The following is a 10,373-nucleotide window of genomic DNA, read 5'->3' on the forward strand; positions in this document are numbered from 1 at the left end:
GTATTTCCCCTATATTAGCGACTGTGGGTGAATTACTTTTTAAAATAGAGGGGAAATTTTAATTTAATAAAAGCGAAACAAACGGAAGTGACGACATCTTTGTGCTTCGAGGACCAGGATACGAGTTTTGACTACAAAATAGACGGTGCACTAATCGTGTTTAACGTACTACTACTGTACTCCGGGAGACATTTTTTAAGTCGTATATTCAATCGTTGTAATATTCGTATGCATGTAAAACTAGCTACAACATAGTAGAAGCTACCTTTGGTGCACGAAGACAACAACGCTCGTGTCGGCAGAACACTGTGAGGTTGTCTTAGCCAGAGGGAATTGAGGTTTGTAAGTAGCTTGTCAGCGTTAGATGAACGGGTCACCTTCAGGTAGATGGCCTGCACTTTAGAGAAAGTGTTGTGTGATGCGCGGACACTGCTGGAGAGGTTGAAAGAGCACGACACAGCCGCCGAAAGCCTCATCGATCAGTCCGGGGCCCTCAGTCTCAAGGTGCGGAGCATGAAAGAAGTGGGAAATGCTCTTCCGGACAAGGTAAAGACCTAATTTGAGCATGCAACAAACCATTCCTCAACTAACAAAGTTTACAGCAACAATCCTGTTGTGGACATACATATGGGTGCCAATTGTTTGAATTATTGTCAATCACAATCATTTTCTATTCCGAATTGCGTTTGGGTTGGGTGTGAGAATAGCTCTGTGACTAGAAGTGCCCTGTGATTGGCTGGCGACCAGTCCAGTGTCTCGCTTTTGCCTGAAGAGAGCTGGGATGGTTTTTAGCTCAATAAAGTGGAAAGATGGAGGAGTCATGTGGTCACTGAATGGTCATTGAAAGCAGGCTCTAAAATGCCTGGGCTCGCAACTTTGGGGTTGGCTCAGTGTCCAACTGCCATTTGTTTGTGATGGCTCACTTTCTTCTAGTTTAGTTGTGATGCTTGATGTGTGACTTCCTGTACTGGACATAACCCTTTCCCTCTCTTACTCCATCAGCATGCAGATGACACTTCAGAGGTCCAGGAAATGATCAAGTACAAGCCTCATGTCCTTTTGACTCAGGAAAACACTCAAATCAAGGAACTCCAGCAGGAGAATAAAGGTTTGGAAACATCAATTTCCTCTTCTTTCCTTCTTTTTGTTTAGTACATTGCTAGACTGTCTGTATTGACAATGTGATCTTTTGTCTGCAGAACTCTGGCTGTCTCTTGAAGAGCATCAGTACACATTGGAGTTGATCATGGGCCATTACCGCAAGCACATGCTCCAGATGATGATGGCTAAAGAGGAGCTGGACACCAAACCTGTTCTTATACTCCATAAGGACCACGCAAAAGTACAGCAGCCGTCTTTACAGTATTCACATATTGCTATTTTCACATGAATCCAGTTACAGCTTCATTTCCTAATCTTCTGATTCAAATTTCACTAAATTGAGAACTATGGCATTGGCTCTTATCCAGGAAGTACAGACCCAAGTGGGGCGAATATGCGAGATGGGCCAAGTGATGAGACGAGCAGTGCAGGTGGATGATCAGCGTTATTGTTCCGTTCGAGAAAAGCTTGCCCAGCTTGAGGTAACTAGACTCTTTTGTCCCGTTGACAGTGACAAACCCAACCCATGGGCTGTGGCATGGAGGGAACATTTTTTTAGCTGTCTGGCTAAATACAGAAAATAAACAAAGAAAAAATTTCATCCTGCTGGATCCTTCATCAATTTAGTATTCTATTAGTGGTGAGAATTTGGTGGTTCATAATTGAAAGCACAAAAAAAAAAATGCCAAAAATATTTTATTGGAGTGTGTTTTGGTTACCATTTTTTATTCTCAGTCACAATTTGTTCTTCCTCACACTCTCTTGGTCAGATTGAAAATAAGGAGCTTCGAGACCTGGTGGCCATTAGTAAGGACTCGATGGCACTGACAAGAGAGGAAAGGACCCAGCCGCCAACAACACCGACACATGAAAACAAGACCCAGCCAGAGTGCAATGATTAATATAAAGTGCGTCTTCAGGAACTGTTTGGCCCATGCTCCATGGTGACGAATGATCTGTTAAACCACCACATTTGGTTTTGTAATAGTGCAAATTTGTATTCTGTATTCTGATTGTCTATTTTTCATAATTAGGTAGATGGCCAAGTTGTAAATTCAGTGGTTACTTTTTAAAAGAAAAATCAAAAGGTAATTTTGTTGTTTTTGGCCAAAGATGTATTTAATTTATAAAGACATGGGTTCTACCTCTTTGCTTTTCATACACTTGCTTATAATCACTCGTGTTAGACTTTTTACCTGAAGCAACCAAATGGTATTTTAAAAAGTGAGAGAGATTCTGTGCTTGATGCTAATACGACGTCCATGTTTTTATTTTTATTTTTTTTAGGTTACTGACCCTTTTCTCGCCTTAGCTGACTGCACGTTTATGTAGTAATCCCCAAACATGGCCACGTGTCTTCGTATTGGAGTACTTTTTGTGTCATACGATGTACTTAGTTGTCTCAGGAAATCAGAATTATGGTTGAAAAAAGATGTAATTTTGGGTATATCGTTAGGAAAATTGTAAATAAAATTATACCAATGAAACTACAGTAGTATTTTTGGGATGACAGATTTCTTTGAGGCTTTTATAGTACGTTGAATTTCACCCTGGCGCACAACGTTTAATATCGCGAGAACTTAGTGCTGCGTTCAATGCAACAAGCATAAGCGAATGTTTCCTTAGCAGGTCTTTTGGCATCGCAGTTTCGTTACACTTTGGACACAATTTCAGCTTGGTCTTTTTTTTCTATGGTCCACATAAGTTCAAGCTTGTTCCGGCCTGACGTTGCATCCACCTTTTTTTTTCTAGCACCCGCGCGCGTTATTTTAGTACTCTTATTATTTCCGATGGCAATTGAAAGCACCACGAGTCAGCTTTTGACACTAGGAGCCTGCTTCAAGCTAAAAAGCTCAGCATGTCTGAGAAGGAGCTGGGGAAAAAGTGGGACCGATGCCTTGCGGATGGTGTCATAAAGCTTGGTAAATATTCCCAAGTTCCTCCGTGTTTGCTGTAATCATGGCAAGGATGCGGAACAGCATGAGCTTTTAAACCAGCAGTTGTCATTGAGTGGTGCGGTAGCTAACTAGCTAGCGAAGGGCAAGCCAATGACCACATAACGTTGTGAGTTTTTTTTTACACGTACGTACAACACATCGGAACTTTTCGACACGAATAAAATATCTGAACCTTAACTCGAATGGCGGATCTTTCGTTCACAGTGTTTGAAATTAAAATAAGCGGCATTTTAACACTGTCGGTGTTGTTTGGTTTGCATATAATAATACCTGGCTTTGACCTCAGTTATTCTGAGGCACCATTATGCTTTTAAACTGGACATTTTATTTGTGAAGGTTGAGAGAGTCCGAGTACAATAGCATTTTTTGCCCTAAAATGTATTTATTTATTTATTTATTTATTTAATTGCTTGTTGTAGTGGTCATTATTATTATTATTAAGCATAAAGTCTTCAAAATGCTACATAAACGCTATGGTTGTTGAACATGATGTACTGCAGCAAATCCCAATACAATGAAAACCATTTCAGTGTTGCTCTCTGGAAGTCATATATGACATAGGGTGTTTATTACAATCTTGCTTTGTTTCCATAGGCACAGGTCTGAGCTTGGGAATTGTGTTTTCTGTCATCTTCTTCAAAAGTGAGTTACATTTTGTTGCTGCTCCACCATATGAACAGACAAGCATCTGATGCTGCACACAATGTTTTGTCTCTGATTCAAGGGCATACATGGCCTATTACGCTTGGCTCGGGGATGGGCCTTGGCATGGCATATGCCAACTGTCAGAATGACCTAAGATTACACTACTTGCTGCATAAAAAGGTAAGTAGGATCTACTCAAATAAAAGCCTCTCTCTGCGCCGCTGCGTTTTACCACTAGGTAGGGCAACTCCACACCTGTTGTGATTTTATCCACTTGTGTATTGAAACGCACAAAAACGGTCAGATGGTGGACAATGTGACACAGCCACTGATTTCTACTTTTTTTTTTTGGGGCAATACGGAAAAAAAATTCTCGAGCCATGGCGCATTTATACATTTGTTTTTGGTTTTTAACCAATGTCCTTTTTTTTTCAACAGGACCAGTAATTTCAAGTCATCAAAGAGCTTTTTTGTCTTTTTTTTTCAAACATCTTTTGTTTTGCTTCTGTGGGAGTCATCGTTTGCACTGTCCTTCTATTAAGACACCCATGTCTCCTTATTGGAAAACCCTTTCCCGGTGTGACTCTGTATTACATATACCTGATCAGGATCTGTTTATGTAATAAAATGAGTATGAAACACAATGTGAAGGTTGTGTTATTTTCACACAAATTCTAGTGAAACAAATGGATTAAATCCACAGATTTAAAAGATTGGTTCTCAATTTACAGTCGATTATGTCAGATGGTTGGTCACAATCGTCGCAATTTTGAATTTCAATCTATTTTCTATGGCATTAATTAAAGCCTCACCAGGAACTCAAGTCTCTCTTGATTACCTTTGTGGTGAAATGACTTTCCAGACAAATAATTGTCTATACTTGATTTGACTGCTACTTTTTTAATACCGATACAATACGCTATTAGCACTTAGTGCAAATAATTTGGACTGTTAGTTTCTGACACCTAGTGGTGAGCACTGCAAATGACAAAGTAAAATAGAAACTAGATTAGCCTTAAATGCCACTTTGTCTGTTATTTAGAATAATGTCAACAAAAGGTTGTCTATGAAGTTCTTGAGAGGAAACAAGTCTGCATATAAATAAAACCACAAGGTAACGTACTCCAACTCATAGATACTATATTATGGTCTATATCTGAAATATGAAATTAAAGGCCAAGACCGTTTGCTAGTCAGGGACAGGGCACTTATCTAGACACAATCATTCACTCTCACATTAACAACCTCACAGAGTGGGAACTGAACCCACGCTGCCTGCACAAGTCAAGAAAATGCACCACTAGGCCATCAGTGACCAATAATAAAACATGAGTGCCAATCAAAACATTTATGAAAAGCCTAAATTTTTTATGCAGCTCCTTTATTGGATATGATTCTACTGTGCACATATTACCTCTATAAATCAGTGAAGCACATCAAAGGACAGAGTAGATAAGGATTCCAGTAAAAGCTTCCTTGCAAAAATCTCAGCCTGAGCAAGCCAATTCATCTAAACCCACCTTTTAAATGACTCACTTTACAGATGAATCTTTTTACTCATAAAGCATTAAAACTTTCCCTCTGGGTACAAAATCCCATGGCCAAGCATGGAGCACAGCCACCCACACCGACACCATTAGTATGTCTTGGCTGTGATTGTGCATGCTTATGCATTAACAGCCCCAACGCTTTGACACACTCCTTCTCAGAATCTGTTCGCCTTGAAGGGGAGGCGCGCTGGAGTGGCCGACACAGGGATTAAGGAGAGCGAGAGACTCTAAACACAGCGTTACAAGGACCATGACACCTATGCACCTCCTTAAAAATGGATTTTACCTCGCTTTTTTTGCTTCCCTGTTGCGTCTCCCGGAATAGAAAGAAGTGCAGGCAGAGCACAAGCTCAGCGCAGACGTGTGAGCTGAGGTGGAATTTGTAAGAATCTCTTGTTTTGCTCTCTCATATTCTTGAATGACACTTAACTTTTGGATTCTCGTGGCCATTGAGTGGCTCATTCATGCTCTTCGCTGGGGACGGATGGATTGATGATAAATGAGACAGTTTGAAATTTTGTGAAAACAACTCTAGGTCATAAGGACACATCTCCACAGGCAGATGTTTCACTTCTGGATCTTCATCTAGTTAACCCGCTTTGTGAGTGGTTTGTTTCCAAAGAAACAGCAGCATCCGGAGCTACTTTTCATTTACTTAGCAACCGGCACCATGCCCGCCGGCTCTGGATCTTTTAGGAGCTACAACGGCAGCTTTCCGAGCAACGGCGCTTGGAACATTAGTGGCGGCGGTCCCTGGTTGCTCGCCTTCCTACTGAGTGTCATCATCCTCGTCACCGTGTGCGGCAACGTGTTGCTGATCGTCTTGGTTTTTGCTCACCGCTCTCTCCGGTGCACCTCTAACTGCTTCTTAGTGTCCCTTTTCCTGTCTGACCTGATGGTGGCGGTGGTGGTCATGCCCCCCGCCATGCTCAATGTGCTGTGCGGGGCCTGGGTGCTCTGGCCGGCTTTCTGCCCTGTGTGGCTCTGCTTTGACGTCATGTGCTGCAGCGCCTCCATTCTCAACCTGTGCGTGATCAGTTTGGACCGCTACCTCTTCATCATCTCGCCACTGCGCTACAAACAGAGGATGACCCTGCCTCGGGCGCTGCTGCTGGTCGGAGCGGCTTGGGGGTTGGCGGCGCTCGCCTCCTTCCTGCCCATTGAGATGAAGTGGCACAGTTTAGGCCATCTGAGCGGGCAGCCTTTGGGTCCAGGAGGCCAAAGCACCAACATCAGCTCCTACTCGGACTTGCTGTACCCGGCGTCCTACTTCCAGTTCCACGGCCTTTATTTTCAGTGCCGCCTGCAGGTCACCTTGCCCTTCGCTCTGGTGGCGTCCTTTCTCACCTTCTTTTTGCCCTCTAGTGCCATCTGCTTCACCTACTGTCGAATTCTTCTGGCGGCTCGTAGGCAAGCCAAGAGGGTCGCGGCCCTGAGCCACCCGCCGCACCCTCATCCCTCTCTTGGCGAACCATCTCGGCCTCCTTCACTCGGTGATGGAGCCCACCAAGATGGAGATGACTGCAGTCATCAGGAAGCCCCGGTACCACAGAATGCGCCGGTAAGTAAGGGTGCACTCACACTAGTCTCAATTTTCCAATAATGAGCACATATTGTGCAATTTTCAGATTGGGTTACATGAGTCTACCATGCTTGATTACTCCCCAAAAATCTATGAGGACAAGCGTGCTTCAACGAGATATAGATTGAAAAGAGGCCCTGAACTCTACAACAACCAGATGTACATTTGGGTACCAAGAGAAGTCAAATATTGCGCAATCTGTCAAGAGATTATCATCAACCCATCCAGAACCGCATTTTTTGACACACAACCACTCTGAAAAAAATTTTCCACCTTGGCATGGATACAAAGACACTTTGAAATTTAAACAAAATTTATGTAATCAATGATTTTTCTCTCCAATTTTTTTGGGGCGATCCCATCTGCTGTCTCATACTACATCTTTGTATAGATGTAGAAACGGTTGCGTGGTTCCAAGAGAGTGGAGCTAGGCATACAAATCCATTGACTAGCCCTTCAATTGTACTGTGTTACATTTGTTTGCAACTTTTAGGTTTGCATTCATTGTTCTGTTATTACTGTAGGCGGGATGACAATATCTCAATTAATTATATAGAAGTGTGACATAATAGTGGCCCGATAGTAGTTCACCAGTGAAAGAAGCTAAAAAAATGACATGCGAAAGTGCAAGATACAACAAGTTCAGCGGGTTGAGCTCCATTTCAAATTTTTGGCGGTTAGTAAAGCCATTGTGACTTACTTTGGTACCTTTGATAAAACAATGCAAAAATAAAGCCTGAACTGAACCCAGAAAGTAGTGCTTGGTGGTACCATGAAGTGGAGTGCAAAATATATACCTACAAATCTCCAATAGCCAGAGTAATGACAAAAATGAAAAGCTGATCCTGTTCCAAAGCAATGCAAAAATGCTTTCACACATGTAGGATTGGAGGAGGGTGCAAAAGAAGAAAAAACCTTGCAAAATTTACTGTGCAACAAACAAAATGGCAGTTTTTTTCTCTGACATATTACACTCTATACCACTTAGATATATGGATAAAGTGTCAACCCAAAAGCAACAAGTGGATAGTGGGAGGTAGCATTAATAAACAACTTATACATCAAATTTGTTATGAAAATTCATACGATGCATTGCATTTTTATAACATGTTTTTTTTGTTACGTAAATGATGATTCCTTATTACTTAATTGAGACTATACTTTGTGCAAATTAAGGTGACGTACATTTAATTTCACTTGTGACTTTAGCCATCAGTGAACAGTGAGCGCCATCTGGCTCACAGGCAGGGTCGGAGGGCACTGAAGGCCAGCCTGACGCTTGGCGTTCTTCTGGGACTCTTCTTCTGCACTTGGCTACCCTTTTTTATCATCAACATGGCTCAGGTCAGTAAAGTACACTTGCTTCCCGCGTCATGTGCAAATGAAAAATTAATGCTGGGTGATAAACGTTGGCACATCATAGTGCTCCCCATATGCTTCTGAATGGCTGTTTGCATCAGAGCAATCTGATTGGACTATTAGTGAGTACTTTTATGCGATGTCAGGGGAGTATGTCATTTCCAAAATTGCTATTTTTCTTTTTTATGTGATGTTGTCATATGCAGAGGTTTAGGCACAAAGGAAAAGTACAGGTGCTTAAAAATGCCAAATCCTTACCAAAAAGTGGTGATTTCCCAAATTCACTCATCTTGGAGCATTCGTCGTCTCGAAGCACCAGCCCTGCCTGATCCAAGAAAAAGACAGGGTCCTCACTTTGTGACATTATAAAGTGAGGACCCGGTGGTTGTTAGTAAAGGCAACACGATATCATGAATGTAAACGCTTGTTTCCCGGCAATAAAATGACTCGTCTGTCTGATACTCTTCAAGAAGCGACAGCAGCAGTCTGTGGTGTCCTTCTGAGTCAGAGGTTTTGTCACTTCTCTCAAATGAATATGGATGCGTGACCATTTCAGCGTTAAATACATGCACAAGCAAGAAGCTAAGAACGTTGGCTACCGCTCTGTTTTTGTATTTGCCAGCCTTGGCGTTAAATCGTCGTTATCCAACAGAGGATGACGTGCATGGATTGGCATTTCAGCTGTGCGTCTGACTCATTTCAGAATCAAGAAAAATAACACTTTGTCGCCACCACTTATGCTTATTATTCATCTTCACTTGTTGATTTTCATGGCCATGACAGTTCAAAGCGGCTCCATCTAAATGGTGGATCACATTTATGCTGTTTTTCAAGCTTTTGATGCTCCAGACATTTCAACCTCCCCAGCCCAAAACGGCACCACACAGAGCAGACTGCCTGTGCTCATCTTCCTTCTCACACTCAATGTGGTGTGTGAAACACACACACGCACACATGCACACACACAGGCCTCTCTTTTTTGTTTCACTGCCCCCCCGCCATGTCATCTTGATGATATTGGAAACTGTCCTCTAGCAGCTGTCTCCTTTACAAGTCCTCTCTAATTTGACTGTTTATGCACTAACAGGCTCACTCAAATATGTGCACTCTTATTCAGAGGAAAATGTTTTGTTAGGCCACAAATCAAATTTAAACTGTCATTTTTCTAGCAACATTTGAATACAATTGATTTTTCACAAGAACTTTACAGGATACTCAAGGAAGTCAACCCAAATGTTTTCTCTGTAATGATATGTTCTGTTTTGGGGCTGAGTTCTCCTTTAAATTTGGAGGGTAAGGGGGAAAAAAAAACATTAAACTATATTTCAAAGGATTTATTGTAGTTTTTTTCTCCAAAGAAATATTTTTGTGGGTATACACAATTTTATATCATCACCACAGAATAATAAAATCCTGTTAAAAACACTACCACTACTGTGACTCACAATCCCCTTGAGGTACAGAATTACATTAGATAAAATAGATAAAGCTATAGAACAATAGTTTCTTAGAACTCAAATGTGTAACCACAGCATCAGTCCTGTCACATTAAAGTGGAAAATTGAATTGTTGAGCATGATCACTGCATTTGAAGAAGGGATGAACTCAGTGTCGCTGTTTTCATTTATTCAGGCAGTGTGTGAGTGTGTACCTCTGGCACTCTTTGACGCCATCACGTGGCTGGGCTACTGCAACAGCACCATGAATCCCATCATCTACCCGCTCTTCATGAGGGACTTCAAGCGTGCACTTGGGAAGCTCTTGCCATGTTCCTCCTCGCGGTTGCCGAGACAACCCTCACCAGCGGTTTCCCTATCCCTCCGTAACTCGGGAGAACCCAACATTTGCAGCCAGCCCCCGTCCCCTCTGGCCTCGGATGCCACCCCTCCGCCTGCCACCGCTACAGAAGCCGTGAATTTGCTGGAAGCCGAGCATGCTGGAAGGGAGCTGCATATCCTTCTTCCCAATCAGGTAGTCACATTGAATTGAATGACTGGAAAGGTGACCACTAACAATGAATTATAGTCTCGAGCTAAGACATTTTGCTTGTCCAATTGTGACCTCTAATGACCTTTACCAGTATAATATTTCCCTGCTACTGTGTATGTTTCTTTCCAAGCGATTGTTTTTAGCATACGCTCAGTGTAATACCCTCACATGTAGAAAAGAACAAAGACA

At 42.2% G+C, this 10,373-nt stretch overlaps 3 protein-coding genes across 3 annotated transcripts; all 3 read left to right on the forward strand.

The window, feature by feature from the left end:
* Nucleotides 1-80: 80 nt before the first annotated feature.
* Nucleotides 81-2,588, forward strand: sike1 (suppressor of IKBKE 1). The gene is made up of 5 exons (XM_049752063.2): nucleotides 81-546; nucleotides 1,003-1,108; nucleotides 1,200-1,342; nucleotides 1,470-1,583; nucleotides 1,872-2,588. Exons 1-5 carry the CDS (start codon nucleotides 388-390, stop codon nucleotides 2,001-2,003), a joined length of 654 nt encoding a protein of 217 aa, XP_049608020.1. The 5' UTR covers nucleotides 81-387; the 3' UTR covers nucleotides 2,004-2,588.
* Nucleotides 2,589-2,861: 273 nt separating this feature from the next.
* Nucleotides 2,862-4,348, forward strand: micos10 (mitochondrial contact site and cristae organizing system subunit 10). The gene is made up of 4 exons (XM_049752064.1): nucleotides 2,862-3,023; nucleotides 3,654-3,701; nucleotides 3,784-3,884; nucleotides 4,143-4,348. The coding sequence occupies exons 1-4, from the start codon at nucleotides 2,960-2,962 to the stop codon at nucleotides 4,149-4,151; spliced, it is 222 nt and encodes a 73-aa protein (XP_049608021.1). The 5' UTR covers nucleotides 2,862-2,959; the 3' UTR covers nucleotides 4,152-4,348.
* Nucleotides 4,349-5,231: 883 nt separating this feature from the next.
* htr6 (5-hydroxytryptamine (serotonin) receptor 6) lies at nucleotides 5,232-10,278 on the forward strand. Its single transcript, XM_049754450.2, has 3 exons — nucleotides 5,232-6,815; nucleotides 8,046-8,180; nucleotides 9,828-10,278. Exons 1-3 carry the CDS (start codon nucleotides 5,925-5,927, stop codon nucleotides 10,182-10,184), a joined length of 1,383 nt encoding a protein of 460 aa, XP_049610407.1. The 5' UTR covers nucleotides 5,232-5,924; the 3' UTR covers nucleotides 10,185-10,278.
* Nucleotides 10,279-10,373: the final 95 nt, after the last annotated feature.

Source organism: Syngnathus scovelli, chromosome 2 (genome assembly GCF_024217435.2).
Source record: "Syngnathus scovelli strain Florida chromosome 2, RoL_Ssco_1.2, whole genome shotgun sequence".
NCBI classification, from domain to species: domain Eukaryota; kingdom Metazoa; phylum Chordata; class Actinopteri; order Syngnathiformes; family Syngnathidae; genus Syngnathus; species Syngnathus scovelli.

What these genes read in the sequence shown, in the direction of transcription:
- sike1 (XM_049752063.2), top strand. Translation starts at nt 388, where the DNA reads ATGGCCTGCACTTTAGAGAAAGTGTTGTGTGATGCGCGGACACTGCTG. An exon ending in GAAATGCTCTTCCGGACAAG is followed by an intron (nt 547 to 1,002) that starts GTAAAGACCTAA and finishes TTACTCCATCAG; the next exon opens with CATGCAGATGACACTTCAGA. An exon ending in AAAAGCTTGCCCAGCTTGAG is followed by an intron (nt 1,584 to 1,871) that starts GTAACTAGACTC and finishes TCTCTTGGTCAG; the next exon opens with ATTGAAAATAAGGAGCTTCG.
- micos10 (XM_049752064.1), top strand. Translation starts at nt 2,960, where the DNA reads ATGTCTGAGAAGGAGCTGGGGAAAAAGTGGGACCGATGCCTTGCGGAT. An exon ending in GGATGGTGTCATAAAGCTTG is followed by an intron (nt 3,024 to 3,653) that starts GTAAATATTCCC and finishes TTGTTTCCATAG; the next exon opens with GCACAGGTCTGAGCTTGGGA. An exon ending in TTCTGTCATCTTCTTCAAAA is followed by an intron (nt 3,702 to 3,783) that starts GTGAGTTACATT and finishes CTCTGATTCAAG; the next exon opens with GGCATACATGGCCTATTACG.
- htr6 (XM_049754450.2), top strand. Translation starts at nt 5,925, where the DNA reads ATGCCCGCCGGCTCTGGATCTTTTAGGAGCTACAACGGCAGCTTTCCG. An exon ending in CGGTACCACAGAATGCGCCG is followed by an intron (nt 6,816 to 8,045) that starts GTAAGTAAGGGT and finishes TTGTGACTTTAG; the next exon opens with CCATCAGTGAACAGTGAGCG. An exon ending in TTATCATCAACATGGCTCAG is followed by an intron (nt 8,181 to 9,827) that starts GTCAGTAAAGTA and finishes TCATTTATTCAG; the next exon opens with GCAGTGTGTGAGTGTGTACC.